Genomic DNA, 26,173 nt, shown 5'->3' with positions numbered 1-26,173 from the left:
TCCCAGCCAAGGGGTGAGGGAAGTGGAAACTTAGATCAGCCAAAAATTCATGGACAGAAAATTGGGCAATTAGCATTAACAAAACATACATGGCGCTAGCAAAAACTCCATGAAAAATAATGATCATCCTTTATCATTATTACTAATGATTGCTTATAACTTTGTTTCACATGCATTCTCTCATTTATTAATATTTATGATAACCCACTGAAGTTGCTTTGTTGATCATACCCATTAAACAGTTGAAGAAAATCGAGGCAGATGAATTAAGTAGCTTTTTTAGGTGGCCAGTGAGTAATGGAATTGGGATTTGTCTGAATCAGATTGGCTCCAGAGGTTATGCTTCAGTTGTTGTATATTACTGCCTCCTTTATGCGTTTTCATGCCAGGTACTCATTACTCGCATGGCTATATTATAGGGACAATTCTTACAAAATTGGCTATCTGACTTTATAGCTTATAGAAAACAAGTGTATTTTGATCAGAAATGGGGAGGTAAGACAGGTTCCTTGACTCATAATACTTGAAGTCTGATCAACTAATAATGCATACCATATAAGTTTTATTGGAGTCATATTAAATAGAGATAACACCACAGTGATGGTTTATTCAAATATTGACCAGGCATCATCCTCTGTTCTACTATGTAGATTATGCCTTGATTGGTTGGAAGAAAACAACTGTCCTAGAAATACTGATTATCTATTTTTTTAATAGGGTAAGAGAAATCTATATGGTCATTAGAAAGGATAAAATTCAATAATTTGAATTATGTGCTTATTCATGGAGCACCCCATTTTTTATGGTGTTAGGTAATTAGGTTTACTATTACAGGCATATTTATATTTTGGCTGGGCGTGGTGGCTCACACTTGTAATCCCAGCACTTTGAGAGGCTGAGGCAGGAAGATCACTTGAGCCCAGGAATTTGAAATCAGCCTGGGCAACTTGGTGAAACCTGGTCTCTACAAAAAAATTCAAAAAATTTTGGCCAGACATGGTGGGGTGTGCCTGTGGTCCCAGCTACTCAGGAGGCTGAGGCAGGAGAATTGCTTGAACCCAGGAGATCAAGGCTGCAGTGAGTCATGATCGCACCACTGCATTCCAGCCTAGGCAATAGAGCTGGATCTTGTCTCAGAAGAGAGAGAGAGAGAGAGAGAGAGAGAGAGAGAGAGAGAGAGAGAGAGAGAGAGAGAGAGAGAGAGAATGTTTACATTAGAGAAAGAGAGAGAGAGAGAGAATGTTTACATTTTATCAATATGTTTGAAAGATTCTGGATCTAGAAAGTATCCCACTCAGCTTACTTTCCTTAATACTTAGGGCTTAGATTAATGACTGAAGAGTATTTTGCTTATTAGGCAAACTTTTGATTCACCGTTACGCTAGGTAACAAATTTCATTCCTTATATTACCTAAGAAAGATCTTATTTCTGAACAAATACTCTAAACTGTTGGATTTAAGAATAGATAGATAGTAATAGAACTCCACTTCCTGTATACAAATATATTTCCTAAGCACACATGATAATATATGTTAGCAGCCTGAAACTTAAGATTGCAGTGATTCTTATTGCTGCTCATTTTTGTTTAAATCTTTGTTTCCTAATCAGCAAGTAACACACTAGAAATTAACAATAACATTTATGAAACTATTTCAAGTCCTTTCTCTTACTGGAAACAGATTTGAACCTTTTCTAGCTTCAAGCATAGGAAGGAACAAAATTTAAGGGGAAAAAAGTTAACAGTGCAAGCTGAATAACTCAGTTGTATCAGGGTCATTTTATTTTCTTTGTTGGTGCTTTGATTCTTCAGACTTTAGCAAGAAAGACCTGTAAGAATGTTGTTTCTACACTTTGGGAGGCCGAGGCCAGTGGATCATCTGAGGTCAGGAGTTTGAGACCAGCCTGGCCAACATGGTGAAGCCCCAACTCTATTAAAAATACAAAAATTATGCAGGCATGGTGGTGGGCGCCTGTAGTCCCAGCTGCCTGGAAGGCTAAGCCAGGAGAATTGCTCGAACCCAGGAGGCAGAGGATGCAGTGAGCCGAGGTCACGCCATTGCACTCCAGTCTGGGTGACAGAGCGAGACTCCATCTCAAAAAAAAATAAAAAATAAAATAATTAAAAAAAAATGCTGTTTCTAAAACAATTCTCTATATAGCAGTAGAATTTTTGGCTTCAGAATGTCAAAGTACATTTTTTATATCAAACAAAACTCCACAGATAACTATCTATTTTGTATTATGTATCTTAAGTGGCATCTTTCTGCAAATAGTATATGCTATAGCATAATTTATTTACCACCAGAATATCCTTTATAGAGCAGTAAAAATAGAACAATTGCTGCTAAAATAGATTCTTTCAATTTGCGATTGTTTGCCTCACATTTCATATATTTTATATATTTACATTGAGGTTGGTTCTTATTTTGTTTTTCTTGTGAGTGGCCAAACATCACAAGTACTGTGGAAATGAAGATACTGTGTGACTACTTCTGCTTCCATTCAGGAGAGACAACCCCTCCCTGTGACTTCACACACTAAGTCCCTCGACTTCCTCCTAGCATACTTCACTTGGACACTGCTCCAAGTGACAACACTCAGGACAAGTTTCTAAGGTTTCCACCTCCAGTTCAGCAATTTCCTGTTATGATGAAGTCAAAAAAAGGTTTTCTGTCCCTGTGAATCTGCAAGTTCTACTATGTCTGTTTATAACCGCAAAGTTAAAGGATGGTAAATCAGACCGAGAATCCAATCAGATACTGTCTGTTCTTTGAAAACATTAAGTGGACATTGAACATCCCCATTGTTGAGACTGGGAAAGAGAGGCAACAAGTCAAGGTAGTGCTCCTATCAGTTTATATAGTTTCTTCTATTATCAAAAAGCCTTGCAAACCCAATTAATCCACTTAGGCCATGTGAATTTGGTACTTATTAACTCTTGAAAGAAAACTTAATAACTTAGGTAAGGAAAAGGGAGTCAGAGAGAGAGAGAGAGAGAGAGAGAGAGAGAGAGAGAGAGAGTAGTGAGAATAGCATTTGGCCAAATATTTAACTCTGTCTCTGAAAACTATGTGGGAAAAAGGAAGTCAAATATGAAAAAAAAAATCTCCAGGTGTTAAATGGCATAAAGAATTGTCATAATAGGCCTGAATGCCCCCTCCCAGTTTCTTTCATTTTACTGTATTATTTACCAATGATAAAATAAATGGGGAAAATTATTTAGTGCTGTTCAACTAGATATATACAAGTGTAGAGTGAGGAGCTTTATGAGGTGAATGTCAGTTTAAGTGTTACAGCAGCATTCATTTGAACCAGCATATGGCTAAAGTGAAATTTGATTGCAGCTTTCTTCCTAAACTTCCATAAAGAGTAATCAGTATGCTCAGAGAAACAATTATAATAATTTTGTATACATATAGAAAAGAAAAGACATTTAGTTGTTCCACCTTCACCATTATCTCTTCACTCCTGTGATTCATGGGAAAATGTATGGAAAGGCACCAGTTCCTAATATTATAATCATCTGCTCAAATCCTGCTCAATGAATTTTACTGTGACCCTTTGGAATGACTGTGCAGAAACCTTAGCAGTGTGGAATTTGTGATGCCTTAATAAAGTTATCTGATTTTGAGAGGGACACTGTTCCAAGGTAAAAATTATGAAGAAGATCACATTTCAATTAAGCCTGTTTTGTATCTGTCATCTCCTATAAGTATGCACTGTATTAAAAACTATAGAATGACTATATTGGCAGGATCAAGGTTCACGTATCCTTAGTGATCAATCATGTCAATAGTGTGGCATTTGACATGATGTGATGAAAATGGCACTTTATCTCTGTAGTCTTCTTCCCCAGAACGTCCTAACTCTAGTCTAATCATGAAAAAAATCCTACTATCCCAAATTGAGGGACATTCTACAAAACACCTGGCAAGTATTCCTCAAAAACAAGGAAGGGTGATAAGACAGATAAATACAAGATGATATTCTAGATGGGATCCTGGACCAGAAAACGGACCATAAGTAAAAGCTAAGGAAATCTGAATAAAAGTATGGAGTTTAGTTTCAAAAGTAAACAAAACCCTATAGATTGCTTCATCGTTCAAGTTTAAAACAATGTTCTTTGATAAACCATTCAGTTTTTTGGCAGCATCATAGAAAAATGCCAAGTTTTGCATCCAATGGCAGTGACTTGATAACAAATGTGAGATGTTTCCTGGGACTTAATTCATTTGATTAATGTACTGATCACTATTACTAAACAACTTAACATGGTAAACATTTTGCTCCATTTTATTCTTTTCTGCTTAGTATTTTCTATGCTAAGACAGATATACAGGCTTTCTCCATTTCAAGAATGGATGGTGTTCTCAAAGATCATTTGAGAACAGTTATTTGGTCCCTTGATACATTTTCCTGTGATACTTGTATACTAAGTAGTAAGTGTCTGTCACATACATATCAAATAAATACTAATGGTTCTTTAAAATATACATGTGATTATTACCATTGGTAATTAACTGCTGTATAGACTTGCATATGAATTTCATTTTAAAATACTGATGCCTAGTCCCAAATCTCAAAGTTTTATCATGTCTGTTTTTGACACAACCCATATTCTAATATGAATCCTGGGAAGGGAAGGAACCACTGGTCTGTTACAGGTCTATTTCAAACATCCAAGACCTATTTTCCCCAATTACTGTTTGGGCATTAAATCAGGGTCTCCTGCATGCCTGTTTTGCATACCAGGAGCTGAAAGCAGGACTCCGTGAAATGAAAACCTCTGGTATTATTTTCCTGAAGCAGGAGGTTTAGGAGTCTAGAATTGGAGGACAGGATTGGGAAGAGGACCACTGAGTAGCAGAAAGAGAAACTACAGGTACAAGCACTCTCTGCAAAGTTTGTATCTTTCAAGACAGTTGGAATAATGGAACTGTGAAGCTGTAAGTGAGCTTCATAGACATGTCCATTGCAAACCCTTCGTTTTACAGAAAAGGGGATATCTTACACAAGCTGGCCTGGGGCCAGCTTCCTGATTATTTCTTTTGTTATACTCCTAGAGGCCATGGAGGGTAACTTGTAGCCTTATTTTCTTCTTTCACACATTGCTTTATACTGTCTTTTCATTGTTTGACCCGCTACAACCATGGCTATATCCCTAAGCCTCCTGTCCATGAAGTTATGCAAAATTCATCAGAGATTTCTATTCAGAAGGGGCCGGGCGCGGTGGCTGAAGCCTGTAATCCCAGCACTTTGGGAGGCCGAGATGGGCGGATCACGAGGTCAGGAGATCGAGACCATCCTGGCTAACACGGTGAAACCCCGTCTCTACTAAAAAATACAAAAAAACTAGCCGGGCGAGGTGGCGGGCGCTTGTAGTCCCAGCTACTCAGGAGGCTGAGGCAGGAGAATGGAGTAAACCCGGGAGGCGGAGCTTGCAGTGAGCTGAGATCCGGCCACTCACTCCAGCCTGGGCGACAGAGCAAGACTCCGTCTCAAAAAAAAAAAAAAAAAAAGAGAGAGAGATCTTAAAGTCGTGGAAGAAAGGTGCTTTGTAAATGCAGAATATTTGCATTGCTATCATTATTCTTATGCAGCAGATATATGAAATGCAATTTTCCTGTATATTCCTATTGGCTATAGCTCCTCAAGAAAATGTATTTGAAAAATAAGTGGAACTATTTCATGACTAGAGTGCTCAAAGAAAAAGTCTATTTCTGAAAACCACAATTTTGGAAATAGCAGGAGCAAACTAATGTTATCTCAAATTCTCTGAAGAAGAGATTATATTTTCCAGAGTAAATTGATATACTGAAATACTTTAGGTTCATTAAATTACTTTTAAACTTTTTATTTCTTTAAGTTATTCCTTCCACTGCTAAAAGGATGGTGATTACACCTAGGTGCTGTACAACAAGAATACATTAAAAATTGGCCCTTTTTGCTTGGAATTTTAGAAGTTTTCTTGTTTAAAGAGGTTTTTAAAAACTTTATAGTAAGAGGTACTTTAAGAAGTTTTTTTATTTTGAAAACATGATTTAGCAGAAAATAACTCCCCATACAAACAAACGCTAAGATGGTTCTTTTTGTTTTCCAATGAAGTCAAAAGATTCTGCATTCAAAGCTTAGTTGTCAATAAGACTCTTTATGTAGCAGCAATTATTTAATAAGAGATGACTGATGACTTGATTATAGAGTCTGTCCATTTTTATTTTAGTGTCTAAGCTTATTTAATTTCAAGCATTTGAAAATTGAGGGAATAAGGTCATGTATTTCCTAACATTTTCCATATACACAAAGTTAAAGTTGCACAATGAGGCAACAGTCCCTGTAGTTTAAGCCCAAATCGCATCTTCCTTTTTAAATGTGAAAATATATTTTATTGGTTCAGTTTTCAATGCTACTTTCTCTATATATAGGCATTCTTCTGACTGAATTTTTATGTACTTTTCCAGACTTACAGATTAGTCAGTACGCTAAGCTTTATTAAATCAGGAACAATTATCACATAAAATCCTGTGTACCAAATTAAGTGCTCATTCAGTACATGGCCAGCATTATATCTTGGATGTATCATAGACCAAGTCTGTATATTTTGAGCTTACGGCTCACTTTCTCAATGTTCTTACTCCTTTTTCAAACTGTTTTTGTAAGTAATTATTTATAGATTGTGGTGCTCTTAGGTTACACAAAAAATGAAAGAGGATTTCTGGGCATGTATCTGAACATTTAAGTAAGCTGGGATTCTGACTTGATTTTTCCAGTAAATTTATACTTATTACTTAAGTGTATATTTATCAGTATTCCCAGAAAGGCCAAGACATTGAAGAAATCAAAGTTGGAAGGACAAAGTCACTAGCAAAACCAGGGACATAAGTCATGAGCTTTTGATAAGCCAGGATGCTCTCTTGTAGCATTTTAAAATCCAGGGTAGACATTGATGTTCTTACTGAATCTCATCTTACCTACTACAGTTACGGAATAAGAAATAAACTCAGTCATACGTGACAGTCTATGTGTGTTTACTAAAACGTTTTATTTTCGTAGTTTTCCCCAAGAATTGGTCGATCTAAACTCAACAGGAAATGAAAGTATACTGAAGAGTAGATGTGTGCAGGCAAAGCCAGGCTAACAGATTTGCATGTGAATTAGTAAATGTTAACAACTTATTTATTTATTTATTTATCTATTTATTTATTGGAGGCACTTAGAGTAGACTTCTGTAGCTCATTTGGATTATGGGTGAGATGGACTAAAGCTAATACGACTATATTTGCCTTTTGTACTATTGGCTTTTAATTACCATCTGGAACTATAGTTATGTTCCTTTTGCATGTGGTCTTTACTTTTAAATGGTACTTAATATTGTCTGCTTTGTAAAATAATGCTGAGTTACTTCTGTTATTGGAATGGCAAGGTGAAAGTAAAATTTTAAGTTTCACAAATTTTGTCCTGGGTTGGAATATTATATTTGGTTTCCAATACATAGGGAAACATGTTTAGTTCTTAATAATAACGATCAATCATAAGTTGTAGCATCTGATTCTGTTAATTTAAAATGACAGCATTGATTCAAGGGTATTACATCAAGAATGGAAAACAACTGTGAATAATAAGGGTCACTGGATTCTTACTCCTTGGTTTTGTGGAGACTGGTGATACTGGAAGAAATGGAAATTAATAAACTAATGACTATTATCTATTTTCCAAAGAAACGTGAATATGATACTGTGCAGATACGTGGTTTTAGAAAGAGAGATGGGGGAGGGGAGAAGGAGACTGAGATTATTCTATTATTGTTTTCCTGTTTCTAAACTATGCATATGTATCTTGGTCTAATTTTTATACTTGCAAATGTACATTCTATTGTTTTTGGAACCTCCTTTGGTGTATTAACAGAAATGAAAAGGTGAAAATCAAATCAACTTTGTTACTCCTTAGTTCTAAAGTTCTTCCCCCTTCCCCTTCCCCCTTGCCCCTTCCCTGAACTTCCTCCTTCTCCTCCCCCAGTTCCCTCCCCTCCCCCAGTTCCCTCCCCTCCCCTCCCCTCCCCTCCCCTCCCCTCCCCTCCCCTCCCCTCCCCTCCCCTCCCCTCCCCTCCCCTCCCCTCCCCTCCCCTCCCCTCCCCTCCCCTCCCCTCCCCTCCCCTCCCCTCCCCTCCCCTCCCCTCCCCTCCCCTCCCCTCCCCTCCCCTCCCCTCCCCTCCCCTCCCCTCCCCTCCCCTCCCCTCCCTCCCCTCCCCTCCCCTCCCCTCCCCTCCCCTCCCCTCCCCTCCCCTCCCCTCCCCTCCCCTCCCCTCCCCTCCCTCCCCTCCCCTTCCCTTCCCTTCCCTTCCCTTCCCTTCCCTTCCCTTCCCTTTCTCTCTTTCTCTGTCTTTTCTAAGCTGTGCTGGCTATTTCAGAACTATTGTTTATTCCTATTGCTCTAGGACTAGAAGAGCAGGGCCCAAGACCAATGTATAAAAGCCCCCAACCCTCTTGCCAAAATGTCTCATCCCCAGATTCACTGGGTAGCTACTTATCTCCTGGGCCATTTTAATCCACCCAAAAAATCTTGTATGATTTATGGAATTTCCTGAGGCTTTCGGAAGGTATAGAACTATAGGTTTTAACTCTTGTACAATCAAAATCACCTGGGAGCTTTTTTAAAATAGGGATGTCTAGGTAGCACCTCCAGAAATTTCTTATTCACTTGGTCTGTGGCAAGGCTTAAATTAATTGTTTTTAAAAGATGCTCATGTAGCTCTAATGTGCAACAAAAGGCTAGAATCCCTCCACTCATCTATGTGTACTTCCAGCCTAATTTCACAAGACCACAAAATAAGAATAGTTGGGTTGCTTTCAAGGATTACAAAAAATAACACCATACTTTAAATATATGAAATGGTATCACAATAGTCTGAAAGAGTTCACCCTGTTTGTCAGCTGGGCATAGTGGCACACACGTGTAATCCCCAGCCAGCTGGGAGGCTGAGGCATGAGACTAGCTTGAACCCGGGAAGTGGAGGTTGCAGTGAGCCAAGATTGCACCACTGCACTCCAGCCTCAGCGTGGGTGACACAGCAAGACTTTGTCTAAAAAAAAAGAAACAAAAAAACAAAAGAAAAGAAACAAGGTTCACCCTGTTTGCACCTGAGATTTCTAAATCCAACAAACACGTGGATTATTATTCAACAACGATCTCATAAAAGATTCAGTTATCCAGGCAGTCAGGAAATGCTTGACCACATGCAAATAGTCACAGGGTCTGATCTCAACAGATGTCTTTTTTCAGCACCTGTTGGAGTCAACTCTGCCACTAGCCCTTTCAATGGGATGAAGTTTTAATTTTCCAAAAGTAGCAAGCCAGCCGGAATGCTAGAAATGCACATTTGCTGCTTCTGTTCCATTCTAGTAAACCATGTCCCGGATCATTATGTTGATCTCTTGAGTGTGTAGTTAATGACAGAAGTCTACAAATACCATTAGGATGGACTAGCAGCCTTGTTTATAAAAGTTTATTGGAGGGAGTTGATTTCACATAATTAGCCAATAATGGAAAACAATGTTGTTTTACCCTCTGAGAAGCCTGTCAACAATTGATTTGTTAAAAAATTAGAAACGTGGTTGTAAGTTGAAGAATGCAGAAAGCTTACCTAGAAAGCTGTTTCACAAATCCCCCAAGTGAAGAGCCTAAATTTATGTTTGACTGTAATGGAATAGCCAAAACGTTACACAGCTTAATGTTAAACATACCCATGACTGATTCTATGCAAAAGTATACATAAACAGGCTGTGTTAGCATCATTACCTCAAGTGTGTTCATCATTTCTATCTATAGTGTAGTACTGAATCAGGTGTTGCTGAGCTGAAGGTCACGGGTTATGCATAGCTATTCAAATACTTTATTTTTGAGACAGCTGAATTACTCCCTGACCTGACGTTAGTGAGTGGGCAGATCATCTTCATCTTTGTGCCTTCCTGTCCTTTCTAAAAATAGCAGAGCCTTTGACAAGGATATATTTTAAGCAGCTCATATTCACTTGTCTCATCAGGAGAAGCTTATTCTGGCCACTTGCATGTGTCAGGTTTGCATGTGTGCATAGTTAGACTTTGGGAATAGCAGTCCATGCTTCTCCACACAACTCGTCTAAGAAACTTACAAACATAAAGACCCTGAGATTGCTAGCTGAGAGTTTTGGCTACAAGTCAGTGGGTACACAAAAATGAAGGGAAGACACTTTTTAGGAATGTGACTATGCTTCCGAAATCATCCATTTCGGACATTTGTACATCAGTTCTCAGCTTCTCGGATCTGTTTTCATAAAACCTGGCTGTGATTTCGCTCCAGAGACCTCCGTGATCTTGCCGCTTTTAATAAATATTTATAGGAGGCGCTGCCAGCCTGTGGATAAGGGAAACTGATGAGAAACTGCCATCCAAAATCTGAACGGCAAAAACAAAACCAAGCCAAACCAAAAAATCTAAAACAAAACCAAAAAAGAACAACTCAAACAATCCGTGTTCACAAGAAGACGCGTAGAAAAAGACCTCCATGTAACTTTGATTTGATAACTGGATTTATCAGTCACTTGACTGGCATGCAGTGGGTACTTTGTATTTTTCTACAGTACTTTGAAACACAAGTGCAAATTTATGTTATTCTGCACAACTGGGACCAAAAAAGTATGAGTGTGAGAAAACACAAACTCTAAAAGCAAGATGGAATGTAAGCAGGTAAACCCTGTTCCACAGTCATGTCATTCTGGTACAGATGTACGTGGTACTCGTGTTTGCACCTCTAAGAAATTTCCATTTTTTCACATCAAAAAATCCAGATATGAAGCTGAAGCGGCTTTCTTCGCCAACCTGAAGCTGTCTGATTTCAACATCATTGATACCCTTGGAGTTGGAGGTTTCGGACGAGTAGAACTGGTAGGTGATGGTTCTTTAAATACTTTTGATCACCTCTGCTTCCTTTGTAATTTTTTCCCCTAGATTAAGATTTCTTCCTTTTCTCTCGTTTTGTCTTTCATCATTAATTACCATTATTCCTAAATCAGTACCAAATACTTTGCGGTAGACATGTCATAATTAACAACAAAGTGGGCTAAATTGTGCAGTCAACGACTAAAAATAAAATAAATAACTCATTGCTTTTTAGAAAACCCCTTCATATTAAGTGTAAGGTGAACACATTGACTTAAAGAAGAGTCATTAAGCACTTCTTACCCAACTAATTTTCTATAATCTTTATTTCCTTTGTTCTGAGTGGTGCTTACTAACAATTATGCACCCTAACAACAATTACAATAATTGAAATGTAAATTTAAATACATATAAAGGGAAATAGAAGAGATATATATGAAGTAAATGGTGTTGTAGTAGTAATTCTGTGGTTCTGTAGTTGCAAGTTCCTATTTATAGTGCTAATAGTTTGAATATTTTATACAGTTTATTTCATACACACAGTTTGTGTACATATATACACATATACATACAGCTATATATTCATGAAGATGAAGACATTTTGTACAAGTTAATACATTCAACACGTTGCATGAATGTGGTGTAAACAACATGAAAACGTATTCTATTTTGCATTTGTTTGAAATATAAATTTAAAAACTGACATATTGTCACAAGAATGAGAAAAAAATGTATTCTTATGACTAACTGCATTTCAAGACGGTGTGGCTATAAACCCTAATTGAGAATGCAGATTGATTTCCACCTCCCTGCTGAACATGGAGGATTTCCTGATATCAGACACCAGTACAGTATGTGAGGAACTCCCTGAGATGGTGTACAGTGCAGTAAACAGTTACGGTTGCCATCAGGGGTCAGGAGAAATCCCCTTCCTTAAAAGTACATTGACCCAGCACTATTTTTATATTTGTCTATTTGTATTGCAGTTGCAATTTCTGACTTGAACAGGCAGAAAGATGATATTTACTTAGATATTAGACGAGAAGGTTTTAGAGCCATATGTCTCACTGAATTAGTATTATGCTTCCCTTAACACTGGTTGGAGATACTGTAGTAATACCACCTCTGACTTGAAAGTCTGTAAGTGTGCCTTTGACGATATGAGTATTTTCAGTTCTGGGAGAAAAAAAAAAAAGTAAGGTTCTAGACAAACCTCTTGCTTTTCTGAACCCTACCAATTAATGTAGCCATGGATTTATTTTTTAACAACTTTAGTTTTGTGGAAAACTATAATTGTCTGTATAGCTAATAAATATTCATTAACAGCATTATACATGAACTGCTTTGATTTGGAGGTGTTGGGACGTAACAGGCAGGAAAAGAAAACAGAGCTCCCTGCCATGCAGGATTTATTTTCTGATGTGTTTATATAGTTGTGTATTTCTAAAACACTCTCCAAATGAAGCAGTATAAGGGACAGAATTTCTCAGACAGTGATTGTAGGACTGTTATGGGTCCTTAAATGTGATTTTTTAAAGACGATGGACAATAAAACTGCTATTTTTGTTAACAAAAAAAAAAAATCAGCATTACAACTTTGTGAACTCTTAGACATTTGATAACTTAAATAGCGATCTTTGAAGTTACAAGTGAGATATTTAATGAAATATAGGAATTTACTTAGGATTTTTGAAATATTGAAAATAACTTACAGGCACTGAAGTCATTTCAAGCTAAAGAATTGAATACCAAGCTGATAGTGCAAATCTTCTAGAAAATCCTCTGAAAAGCAAACGAGAAGGTACAAACAAAATTTTGATTAGCCTCAAAATTGGGAAGAATTTCATGTGGGCATATAAATGTTTAGTTTAAAAACAAAAATTTTCATTTGTGCTCTCGTGTGTGTGCACACGTGTGTATGCTCATTTCTGTGTATTCATGTGCATGTTTGAGTATATATATAATATATATACATATATGTGCATAAAATCTCCATCCCCAGAGAAATACCAGTCAGCCTAATTTTCCTCTCATAGATATTATATTTTACTCTTTTAGACAGATGTTTATAGATAATGAACACCATAGCCCTAAGAATTAATTGAAGTTGGAAATGTAGCCTACTTTTCAAAAACTGTAGATATTACTGATGAGTGGTAAATTCATAATGGATCATGGGGTACAATTTCTACATTTGGGGAAGAGGCGCATGTCCTTAACCTTTTAAGGTCACATCAGCTTTCGTTGTCTTGCATGTATACAACGTACTGTAGGACAATCAGAGTGCCTATATTGTCTTCAGTATTCAATGTGGACCAGTCATGTAAATGATCACTAATACCTTATTTTCCCAATTCTTACCATTTACTAATTGCCTGATAGTATTACTTTGGGGGTATTAAAATATTATCTGTGATTGTTCATCTTTTACATACATTCAATGATGCTGGAATTGAGAGTTTGGCCTCAACACTTTGCTTGTAATTGTACATACCATTTTCATGGAATATAACGAATCACCGTAACGATAATGGTGTACCATCAGAGTGGCACCTACCCCATTCGTAGTTAGGAGTAAGATGTAGGCAGAGACCAGTTCTTTTGGGATTACAGAAGTTTTCACTCTCCTCTAAGAATGACACATGCAAGATAATCTTGTCAATATTATAAAGTCCTATTAAAGCAATATCTAAGCAATAAAATCTTCATATAAACTCATTTTATATTTATGTATGGAGTGTTCAACATGTTAATACAAAGTATATAATACTTAGAATCTTAGTTTAGCAGTAATGTTGAGCAAGTAAATAACATTTCAAGATAATACCATAAGTTACACTTTAATTTTAAAATAGTATTTTTTAAAGTTTCCCAGAAATAACATTATAAAATTATAAGCCCTTCAGTGGAGTATGAAGAATTTAGAAATTTGAATTTTTGAACTTCATTTCCTATTAGAGTAAAGTTAAGAATGTAGTTTTCTCATCACTGTTTGACATACAGATTATGTTTGTGTGTGAAGGTAGTTATACCCTTCACAGACTTTTTAGCATTTCTTATCATTCATGTCAATTTAGATAAATGTAGATGCAGAAGTATTTTTCTACAGGAGAATTTATAAATAGTTTATTCTCAATTTTTGGAGGTGAGAACATAATTTTGCCACATAATAAGAAACTTAAATATGTGTTCAGCAAAGAGTCCAGAAGCTTGAAGTGAAGGTCTTTTATGCATGGGAATTGTAGTCTTAAGCTATTCAGTCTCTTCCTAAATGGGCTTAGCATAACTGACTTTCACTTGTTTAATATCAGACATGTCCTGTTCACAACCATTTCCTCTGGGCAGTCATTTGGACTGCTTTCCTTTCTGTTTTCTGGCATATGGCATATTTTCTGTCTATGTTCTTTATTTTTAAGAATGGTCTTTCTAATGTGTTCAGTTACTGTCTGTTTACAGTATGTCTTCTAGGAGAACACATTCCATTTATAGTATCACTTTCAGCAAAAGAACTCAGCTCTCTTTTTATATATGACTTACTCACAAAAGCTCTAAGCACTGATGTAAGTCATCTAGGTAATCATCTTCATTTACAAAGTGTGACTGTAAAATAAGAAGGTTGGTTTTACAAATTACAAGTGAAAATTAGTCCCATTGCCTTATAGTCATATTCCCAATTTACTCTACTTTTGTCCTTCTGAGAAAGGCACCTGTTTTTCAGAATAGATTTGCACAAGTCAAAGACTAACTGATTTTTTAATATGCCAATAATATGTATTTGGAACTTTAAAATATTAGATATTTAATCTGTTTATTTAGCAATCTAAATGTCTCCTATACCAGAGTGACATACTTGGATAAAATATAGGAACAAATATAAGAGAAACATAACCTCTGTTTCTGGATTATATTCTTTCTACATCAGTTATTCTGTATATATGCAGTGAGCTCTACAATTGAAGATAAAAAATTCGATAAATACAATAGTCCTTGGCTCTAGAGACTCACAGTCTACTGGGAGGGGCAATCATGTAAACTAATAATTAAACTCATAAGTGAAGCATGATCAGCAGGGGCTCAGTGAGTGCAGGAACAAGACTTCTTGCAGGAGACAGCATTTCTGAGGCAGAGGGAGAGTTAAGGCATTAATATAAATAACCTGATGTATTATGGAACATACTTAGTAAATTGAAACTATTGCAGAAACAAATGTTTATTAATAAATTAACATTATATCTTTAATAAAATAACCTTTCATTTGAACACTACTTTATAATCTTCAAATTGCTTTCAGGTTCGTTGTATAATTTTGCCCTTATAGCTACCCTGGGAGGAGAACATGAGGCATGATCCACATTTTACAGGAAAGAAGACAAGAATAATGTATATATGTGGTTTAAGGCCACTTAGTCATTGAAAGAGCTGTTGTTATTGCCCAGAATTACTGATTTTTTTAACTAGAAGCTTGCCATTCTGGCTTTCAAAAATATTTGGATTCTTACCACCACCATCAACAACAACCACCCCCAAATCAAACAAGTGTTACTTCATTGTCACATGTACACCTTTGCTTTAAAAAATTCTTCTGGAATTCAAGAACCTGAATTAGAACTAAATCTAGAATAGATGTAGTAATTGTCTGCTGTGTGCCTCTCTTTCTGTTATATCTTCAGAGACTCCACTTTCTCTAACTCTTTTTCTGTTCCTATTTTAGTGGCAAAATGTCTGTGGAGAAAAAAAATCCGACAGTATAACATGGTAGCTAGAAGCTAGAGCTCTAGAATTAGGCATTCTGGATTCAGATGTTACCCATTGTGTATATTTAGTCATTTACTTAAAACTTTCTGAGCCTTGGTTTTCTTGTCTCTGAAATGATGATGATAATAGGATATATACCTCACAAGGTTGTGAAAATTAAACAAGTTAAAGCCCTCAAAATAGTGTCTCACACATCATGGGTCAGTAAATGGTGTTAATGTTGTTACTGTTGCTATTATTATTAAAACATGCTAATGATAGTTCTCTTTATCACTTCCAGCTATATGCATAGAAAAGGAAGGGAATGAAATGATTTTACTCTTTTCTTTTCCATTGCTAGGCCAAGGCCTGAGAGTGCAACCATTATTCTAACATAAGTAAGAGCCCAGAGGTCTTCAAATGACCTTCAATGATAGCTTCTATTAAATTTCTCCAAACCACTAAAGCTCTTAACTTTCTGATCTGACATGAGAGGAGATGGGAAACAATTTTCAATATCCCTTATGCTGAACCTGTGTGCACCTGAAGTAGCCTGCTTTTATTTATCCATTTCACTTCTAAATTGTGAAGCCCCACCTCTTAACCTCTCAATGGGAAATTGTTTTCAGTGCAAACTGCTGAATCATATCTAGTTTTTCTCCAGGCTTCTTAACCCATGGAACCTCAATTGGGCATAATAAAGACCTGGCTCTTGGCAAGTTGAATACAAAAATTACCTCTCATTCCTTCTCTGCTGCAGTTCAGTTTCTAAACCACATAACTGGATTGCCCAGGAAAAGAACATGTGGTAGTATGCTAAGACAAGCACGTGTAGTTAACAACGTGTGTGTCTGTTCATGACATCCATACCACTCTCACAGCATTTTTGCCAGCTACCTTGGCGCTATAAAAACAAGCAAGCAGGCTTGGAGTGCTATGTAAACCAATTGGAAAAAAAAAAAAGAGACTAAGAGGTGATTAAGCAAGAAGTTAGGTGATAAACCCATTGCTCAGTCAGCAGGGTCTTATTGCGAAAGGTGAGCGACTTAACTCCAAAGGGAAACCCCATGTAAGATGAAAACATTTCAAGAGCTTTCTACAGCCAAGCCACACAGCAATGAAACAGAATAGCTATGGAGATCTTTGGGCAGCATTGCCATGTGTACCCACAGTGATTTATGCTGCATTGGACACCGGGGGGAAACCCTGCTGCCCTAAGGCCTTGTGTCCTCTGTAACTAAAGTGAATAAGGACTCAATACTGGTTGAAACTGAAAGTTTGCTTCATTTTAACATTGCCTCTTCTCTAGTGGTACTCTACATGGTTTATTATTAAATATGTAATTCTCATTTTATGTTTATTCTTCAAAAGAATGAAAATGGACAAAAATTATTAACTGTAATAAACAGCATTCATTTCTCAGAAAATAAGTTCTTCAGATAGCTAATGAAAATCTGATTTAATAAATCTAATAAATTGAGCATCAGTAGGTGTGGTAACAATATACTGCAACTGCTAAAATAACCACATGACAGTTTCAATGCAGAAATTACAAGCAGTAAAGCTTATCTCTACTTTGGCATATGCAAATAAAGTAAGATAAGCATTACTTCATCTCATTATAGTAGAATAAATTTTCTTTTGTACATTGATAATTATAATAAAATTTAGATTACATGAATGAAAACAAATATAAGTTACTTTCTAACACATCTTGTGAAATTATAGAAATTTTATATATTAGCAATCAATTGAAATGCCTATTTTTTATTACAAGTAGTTGAAGTCAGTATCCTACCACAAGATAAAATGTTAGTAGTTTCTCCTCTAAACCTGCATAGGATTTTAGAATGATCAATATAAATCTAGAATCCACTGGGCATGTCTTTCCAAAGCTTAAGATAATTGGTGATGAAACAGCTCTTCTAAAAGTTAACATTTAGGTCATACTTGCCTTTTTGTTTTCTCTGACATAAATATTATTTTTTTTAATCCAGAGAATTAATGGGTACATCACATTAGGCAAAAATCATCTGTTTTAAAAAACCCAAACTATTTCTGGAATATAAAAATATCAGACATAATTCCTGCCCTCAAGGAATTTCTGCCTCCTCCTAAGAAAGAAGATAAGATTAAGATATTTGAAAAGTAGCAAACAAAATCTTATGCTATTGTGTTAAATTAAAAAGTATGCAGAAGAGTTCTCAGTATTTCATCAGGAGAGAGGTCATTTGAAATTGGTGGAGTAGAAGAGGGCCTGGGAAGATATACAGAACTGAAGCCAGGCAGTGGAGAATAGGTTGGGATTTAAATGAACAGATGGGGAAAGGCCATTCTGGGAAAAGGCCATTCCAGGCAAGGGTTACAACATAAAAGGCCACATGTTGTTACAGGACACCAAAGCAAGTGACTAGACTAGAGTGAATTACTGTTGGGGGAGCAGAGAGAAATATTAGACAGCTGATCAGTAGAGTATAATTATATTATATTCTTTAAAAAGATTAGACTTGCCAAAAAAAAAAAAAAAAACAGTTGTTTGGACATTGAGTAATGAAAGCATATAAACACAGACTCTGCTCCGAACTTCTATCTATGACATGAAAGAATGCACTATAAGGTGACTAGACAAGCTATTTTTAGGTGGCGCTGCTCCTAGAAATAGACATCATAATTTCTCTTCTGACAAAAGTAGGTTATTTTGTACCACAGTGCAGTCTGCATTCCTGAAAATTTCATGTAAACACTTTCAAAGAGGGATTCCTTCCATTGAGAGGGAAAAATAGTCCCCTTGTGTGTCTTAAGTTATGTAGAAAATAGTCATGTCTTTTTAAATAAAATGAAGTAATTTATCTTGCTTTCTGGAAAAAATATAAAACAGGTAATTCTGTATGTTTCAATATATCTCATCAATTGCATATATTTAATTTGTTGCTAGTTAGTACTGGGTCCCTCAGTATTCCCCATTGTCATTGACATATGCAACATATTAGCTTGAACATTGAGCTATGAGGTCAGGAGCTTTTGTGGGCCAGGTAGTTTGTTCTTAGGCCCCAGCTCCAGCCCACTGCCTTTCACGTTCACACTGAGAGTGGGGAGATCATCACTACCCAAAAGAAGTTCAAACAAATAAGTGAAACAAAGGAGAGCCACTGTCTGGTCATCACTTTGACCTTGGATGCCACATCTACACAAACAAAGCAATTTAAATTTTTAATGTGACTGCTTTCCCTAAAGTAAACTGGTATAGGCAAAATCCAGTAGATTCTTATTGAACTGACTTAGCTACAGTTGATGTCCTTTTATATTTGTGAAAATCTGAAACACAAGATAAATGTGAAATATAAGAATCTTTTGGGGGAAGAAGTTATCTTTTTCTTTTTCTTTTTTCCTTAATTTACTTTTATCTGAAAATGTCTTTATTTTGCCTTATTATTGAAAGATTCATTGAATTATAAGTTAGCAGGTTCTCCCCTACATCCTTCCAACCCCATCCTCTCCACCCTCATTCCCATTTCCCCAGCCCTGTCTCCCAGCACTTTTAAAGTATTATAAAATGTATTTTAAATTGTAATAGCTTTAGGGGGTATAAGTAGTTTTTGGCTACATGGATGAACTGTATAGTTATCCTTTTTGTAACATCAGAGGGACAAAGTTTGAGGATAACATGTAACAAGACATTAAGATCTGATTATAAGCAATTTTATTACAGTTTTCCAGTATCCAACAGTTCTAAAAAATTATAAAGTCATTCATCCCTATATTTTAAAAGTATAACCGCAATGCAAAACCTTTCATGAGTTAATTGGGTCACATGTCAGAAAGAGAGTTGAATTTCACAGTATGTCATCCTCTCTGTTTCATTTCAACCTATTTTAGATTTTCAGAGTCAATAAATGAAAGGAATTGAAATTTAAATATTCGACTTCACCTACGTGGTTATATGTGTACTTTAAGTATTAGAATTGAATTTATGTGAGCTATTCATGTGCTCAATTTAAAATATGTAAACAAGTTTTCAAAACTGATACACATAGTATTTCCTTATACAAGTGAGATTATGCATAGAAACTAAAGTATTGGGTAGAGGATGAAAAATATTTGATTAGTTGCTGAAAAAATAATTTAAAGTATATTATAGGTAATAAAATCCTGTAAGTACCACTTTTAATAATCACTGCAAAATGAAGTAAAGTTTATTTAGCATAAAAGCGGTAGGAAATAAATGTTATGTTTAAGGAATGATAAGACACTCAATGTAGGCAACCTTTTGAATGAAAATGAATGAATGCTAATTCCTTAATAAGGGAAATTATAAATGTTCTTTGATTTGCAAGTAACTTCTAGGAAATTGTCCAGGCCTTTGTTCACAGTATAATTAACAATAAAAAAAATTAGGTTCTTTTTCTGACTTTCCTCCAATCTGAAAGTTAAATGTCTTTAAAAAATAGAAAAAAAAAATTACCTCCTCTTCAAAAATAACTTTGTCTTTTAATAAATTTAAATTTAATAATATAGATATTTCCTGATATTTCTGGTCACTAGCTGTAGAACTGATTTTAAGTCTGAAAGCAAGTTACAGAGAAAATAAGATTACTGATATTTTTGATGAGGTGTTGAGGTAAGTGAAGAAAGAAAAACGAGGATGAGAAGGAGACCCTCTCTTGATTATCTGTCCATTGTGCAAATGGCAGATGGATTCAAATGAAAAGGCATGTAGAAAAATAAGCTACTTTTCTATCCTCTTTTCTTCTCAAAATGTTATACCTGACTCTGTGTGTGTATGAGTGTGTGTGTGTAGGTTGGGGGCGGCGGGGCTATCTATGAATAGATACTTTGATGCATAAAGCCTTTACCATGAAGTTGAGTCACCACTACAACAGTGTTGTGCCTCTATGCCTCATGGCTGAAAAGCATTCCAATTGTGACATCTGTGTCACACTCATAATCTATCCTTTGCATTCTCCGGGTCATTCAAATATGTGTCGCTTAGGCTGTGACAAGTTTCTTTTATTCTTCTCTCTTACGTATCCTATGAAACAAGGCAAATGCTATGGTTCATTCTTAAATTTCAGACATTGGTCAAGGGGAAAAATAAATCATATGATGTTATTGTGCAGAGAAAAGTGAGGGAAATAGAGATGTGATTGTGATCTCTGCTTAAGTTAATAATAGAATTAGTATTTTTTGTTATTGTTGTTGTTAAGAAATGTTGGGAAATATAATCCAACACTGATTTGTAGGATAGAAGCTTTCTGTTCACTTAAAGCATTTCATCTTATTTTATGAATGTCATAAGCTGACTTCTCCTGAACATGTGGGCACTTTAGTTGGCCATGTCCAAAAAGTCATTTGAGTCAGAGTAATAAAATTGCTTTTTCTTTCACCGTGAAAGTAAAATTTCCTTAAATTCAAACAAGTACATTTTTCCTACTCCTGTTTTCATTCAGTTGATTGGGACTACTAACTTAAAAACAGATTTAATTATGAGTTGCAATAGTAAGATACTATGTCTTGGAATTCATAGTAGTGATGATCATTCTTACATAACACTTTTTAATTTCTAAAGAATTTTCACATACACTATCTGCTTTGATCTTACAATATATGTTTCTATAATATGGAGCTGATTGTTTGTTTATTTTTTTATTTATTCATTTATTTATTTATTTTTGTTTTGAAATGGAATCTTGCTCTGTTGCCCAGGCTGGAGTGCAGTGGTACGATCTTGACTCACTGCAACCTCCGCCTCCCGAGTTCAAGCAATTCTCCTGCCTCAGTCTCCTGAGTAGCTGGGATTACAGGCACCCACCGCCACTCCCAGCTAATTTTTATATTTTTGGTAGAGATGAAGTTTCGCCATGTTGGCCAGGCTGGCTGGTCTTGAACTCCTGACCTCAAATGATCTGCCAGTCTCAGCCTCCCAAAGTGCTGGGATTACAAGCATGAGCCACTGCACCTGGCCTGGTTTTATTCCCTTAAGTAAGGAAAATGAAGCTTTAGGATGTCACACGGACTTGCATACAACCACAGTTGGTTTATTATTGCAATATTTTAACCTCCCAATCCCCAGCATCCATGGGAGATTGGTTCTAGGACCTGTCCTCACCAACACCTCTTCCAGCTGCAGATACCAAAATTTATAGATGCTCAAGTCCCTAATAGAAAATGGCATAGTATTTGCATATACACGCATTCTCTCCTATATTTTAAATCATCTCTAGTGTATTTACAATACCTAATACGATGCAAATGTTATGTAAGTAGCTGTTATACTGTATTGTTTAGGGAATAGTGACAAGAAAAATGTCTATATATGTTCACCTCAAGCACAACCATCCATTTTTTTTTTCCGAGTATTTTTAATCCTTGGTTGGTTGAATGTGAATGTAGAACCCACAGATGCAGAAAGCCGACTGTACTATTATTTTGACAAGATAGCTTTTAAAGAACTTTGTGTTAATTATGTACATTTTGTTTAAATGTATTCATGATCCTAATTTTTTTTTAAATAATACTTTTATATTTAGGTTTTTCAATAAACAAGTAGTAAAGTCATTAAAAATGACTTTTTAAAATGTGTCAATATTTAACAGAAATTAGAGCTTAAAAATCTAGTTTTTGGCTAACTGAGGAAGTAAGCATAGAGAAATACATTTTTGACATTAAATTCCTTAAAATGTAAACGAAACATATAGCTACCTGACAAATCAATACAGAACTAGAAGCTGTAGATTCAAGAAATTATGAGTTCTCTCTCTTTTAAAAAATTCTTTAACAACTTCATTGAGGTATAATTTACATACCATAAAACTTTCCCATTTTAAGTGTATAATTCAGTGATTTTTAGAATTGTATGACCATGATATATCCCAGTTTTAGAACATTCCTACCACTTCAGTAAGAACCCTTGTGCCCATTTAGAAATACTCTCCATTCCAATCTCCAGGTTTGTGTGTGTGTGTGTGTGGAGACAGGGTCTTGCTCTGTCACCCAGGCTGGAGTGCAGTGGCATGATCTTGGCTCACTACAGCTTGAGCTTGGAGGCTCAAGCAATCTCCCACCTCAGCCTCCCAAGTAGCTGGGACTACAGGTGTGCACCACCATGCCCGGCTAATTTTTGTGTTTTTTGTAGAGACATTGCCATGTTGCCCATGGCTGGTCTCAAACTTGTGAGCTCAAGTGATCTGCTTGCCTCGGTCTCCCAAAGTGCTGGCATTACAGGCGTAAACCACCACACCTGGCCTCTCATCTACTTTCTATCTCTTGAGATTTACCTTTTCTGGTACAGATATTCAGATGCTAAAATTTTGTGTTACACTAAATGTTTTCATTTTTTACATGTATGATCTAGTTCAATAATCTAAATACCCAGTTATTTAATGTATAGTAACTTCATGCCTTTTTTCCTCCTGAATTTTATGGCAGTTTTATGGCTTCTGCACACCCCGCTTCAGCTTTGTTATTATACTCCACTGCTGCAGAACAGGATATTTACATTGTTTTCTGAACATAGAATCTAAGGCCAGTGTCTTACAGGGCTGTGAAGAGCTGTCTGGCAATAGGAAAATATTGGAAAATGATGGAGGTGGAACATAGTGCTTATGCATTTATAGACAGTCTAGTGGTTTGTTTACTGATGTTCTTATTGTTGATGTTTTATTATATGTCTTTGGCTGGTTTTAGTGAACCTGCTCTTTGGCATGGTTAATCTAATAGGATAAGATACTCATAGTTTCTCAATGTAGGGCTTTCTCTCTTCTTGCCACCCCCACCCTCCGCTTTTTTTTTTCTTCTTTTCTTCCTTTGTAGAACGTTTCACTGCAGCACTTGTCGTAAATTCCTTAAGTCATCTCAATTTATATTAAATGTGGGTTACTTAAGCATAAAATCACAGACCTTGCCAAATTATTTCTGGATTACTTACAAAGCCTTTTTCTCCCAGGTTAAAGAGAGCCGAAACTAAAAAATGGCTTTATGCTTCATCAAATAATACAGATTTCCTGATTAAAATTTTGTGCTATTTTATTTAGAGAAAATATTTGCCATTCCTACTTTGCAGCTATTACAATCACGGTGATTCTGCCTGCATTCCTGTAGGCGTTGAAGCCCATTTTAATGCTCTTCCTGAGAAAGCTACTGCTACTTTTTTCCAGTGTGTGTTATTTGAAAGTTAGTAACACAGAGAATATAACAGAAACCAATCCCTTCATATGTTGAGGTTGAGAGGACAAAGAAAATGAAACCCCCACCACCCAACCACCCAACAGAATATGAACATAAATGTAAAGTTAAGGTCATACTTTCAGAGAGGACCATCATGTTTCCTTAAGCGACCTATGTGTTACTTGGAGTATTTCCCCTTTTCCTTCTTCCCAAGATATTGCCACATGTTTGTTGGGCCGTTTCTGTAAGGTTAAATATAATTAATGTGCTTTAAAAATGCATATTGCGTCATATTGCAGATGTATAGAATTCTCTAGCTGGAATGAGTTTTAAAGATAATATAGTTTCGCCCTTTATTTTCTGAAAAGTGGTCTGAGGCCCAGTGAGATTATATGACTTATTTGTCAAAGATCCAGAATTAGGTCCCAGGTTTATGTTTTCCTAAACTCCCTTCATCACCTTTGTTCTGTAGCATCAGTTTACCTAAGGGAGAGCATGAAGGGAGTACCCTTCTCCTGCAGTGCATGGAAATATAATTTGAACCACTTCATATGGGGCTTTTGCATAATAATGAGACATGTGACATTGACAATTTAAGCTTTGAATTTAAGAAATCATTTCAATTACAGTGTAATTCAGGAAGTAATTTTCTTCCAAAATAATTAAGATAGTGACAGTGCAAAATAAGCTATGAGCTCTTAATAACAAGGTGAAATGAATGAATAGATACAAATTCTAAGGGCCAACTCACAGCCAGTGGTACTGAGCCAGTTTTAACCTTGCCTTGATCGTAATCTTCCTTCCTAATAAGGGCAAAAAGTTGGGTCCAGTAGGAAACAAGCCTTTTTAAGGCAACCAGCTACCCTACATAGAAAGGAAGGATGTACTCTATTTAAATACAACCAGCAAATGCATCTTCAAAGCTCTTTAAATGCTGATGACATCACCTCTCATTTTCAGGCCAGTATTATGCAGATATCAGCTATAGCCAGATAGTTAAGAACTTGTCAAAATCCTTGTCAAAAATTCCCACCTTAAGATCTACTTGGCCCAAGTATACATTCATTCAAATGTCAATATAATACTTCATATTGAAGTAACAGTTTATTGTAAATGAAACATTTACCAATTCTAATTTCTAATATAGCACATAGCATTTCTTATATAAAATAAAATGAAGATCTTGAGTATTCAGATTTTCTTGTTCATTTTCCCTTTGTAGGAATTTTGAGAGTAAAACCAGTGTGGTATAAGCATCTATAATCTTTGTTTTTTGAGAACAGCTATATAATTACAGAAAAATGTGAAGATAGTACAGAAAATTCCTATATACACTGAACCTAATTACCCCTATTATTGACAACTTACATTAGTATGGTACATTTAATGTAATTAATGAACCAATAATAATGCTTTATTATTATTATTTTAGACCTTTTTTTAAGTTCTGGAGTACATGTGCAGGATGTGCATGTTTGTTACCTAGGTAAACATGTACCATGATGGTTTGCTGCACTTATCAGCCCATCATCTGATATTAAGCCAGCATGCATTAGCTATTTCTCCTGATGCTGTCTGCCAACACCCACCAGCCCTCCCCCGACAGGCCCCATGTGTGTTGTTTCTCTCCCTGTGTCCATGTGTTCTCATTAGTCAGCTCCCATTTATCAGTGAGAACATGCAGTGTTTGGTTTTCTGTTCTTGTGTTAGTTTGCCGAGGATAAAGGCCTCCAGCTCCATCCATGTCCCTGCAAAGCACATGATCTTGTTTCTTTTTATAGCATCCACAATATTGTAGAAGTAGCTTCTCAAATCCTTACTCATCTACTTGTTAGCACTGAGGTGGGTTGCAGTCAGAACAAAGAAAACACTTTGTTTGATACGTAACACTTTTATTTGGTTTTCATAGGTAATCTATCAGGATATCCCCATATTACAGATGAGGAAGTGAAAGCGGAGAGAGTTTGAGTAATTTGTCCAAGAGAACAAGGGAAAAAAAAAGGTTGAGATTGAAAAAATTTAGTCAGATATCACACTAGTCACACTCTCAACCAGGGCATTAGCCTGTACACCTAGGAGATTAGGACAGTCTTCAAAGGAAGACAAACCTGAGGAACATGCATAACTATCTAAGCTAGTCCTTGGCAAGAGGCAGAAGAAAAATATGCACTCCTGTTCTCCTCTTTTCCTGGCTGATCTCTTTCCATACTCAAAAGTAATTTCATAGCTCTAAGCAACTTGCTAAAAAATCATCATTATCATCATCATCATCATCATCATCATCATCACCATTATTATCTCAAATGGACACAAGTGGACTTGGTATAATTAATTTGAACAACAGGAAAAATAAAAAGAAAACTAA

At 36.1% G+C, this 26,173-nt stretch overlaps 1 protein-coding gene and 1 long non-coding RNA gene across 3 annotated transcripts in view; one reads left to right on the top strand and one right to left on the bottom strand.

Annotated features, from left to right (window-relative positions):
- The window catches only part of PRKG1 (protein kinase cGMP-dependent 1), a 1,347,543-nt gene that overhangs the window by 1,286,052 nt on the left and 35,318 nt on the right, over window positions 1-26,173 (top strand). For both annotated transcript variants that reach the window (XM_030940495.1, XM_030940494.1), the window contains exon 10: window positions 10,821-10,917. In XM_030940495.1, the coding sequence (XP_030796355.1) occupies window positions 10,821-10,917 (97 nt within the window). The remainder of the gene's footprint in view (window positions 1-10,820; window positions 10,918-26,173) is intronic.
- LOC115900356 overlaps window positions 11,220-26,173 on the bottom strand; it is a 49,835-nt gene continuing 34,881 nt past the window's right edge. Inside the window, exons 3-4 of the long non-coding RNA XR_004059993.1 lie at window positions 12,624-12,693; window positions 11,220-12,087 (exon numbers count right to left, since the gene is read on the bottom strand). This is a non-coding gene — a long non-coding RNA (uncharacterized LOC115900356). The remainder of the gene's footprint in view (window positions 12,088-12,623; window positions 12,694-26,173) is intronic.

The sequence above is a fragment of the Rhinopithecus roxellana genome, chromosome 11, assembly GCF_007565055.1.
Source record: "Rhinopithecus roxellana isolate Shanxi Qingling chromosome 11, ASM756505v1, whole genome shotgun sequence".
In the NCBI taxonomy this organism is placed as follows: domain Eukaryota; kingdom Metazoa; phylum Chordata; class Mammalia; order Primates; family Cercopithecidae; genus Rhinopithecus; species Rhinopithecus roxellana.
The sequence above is the reverse complement of the archived record's forward strand: the minus strand, read 5'-3'. Positions and strand labels throughout refer to the sequence as shown.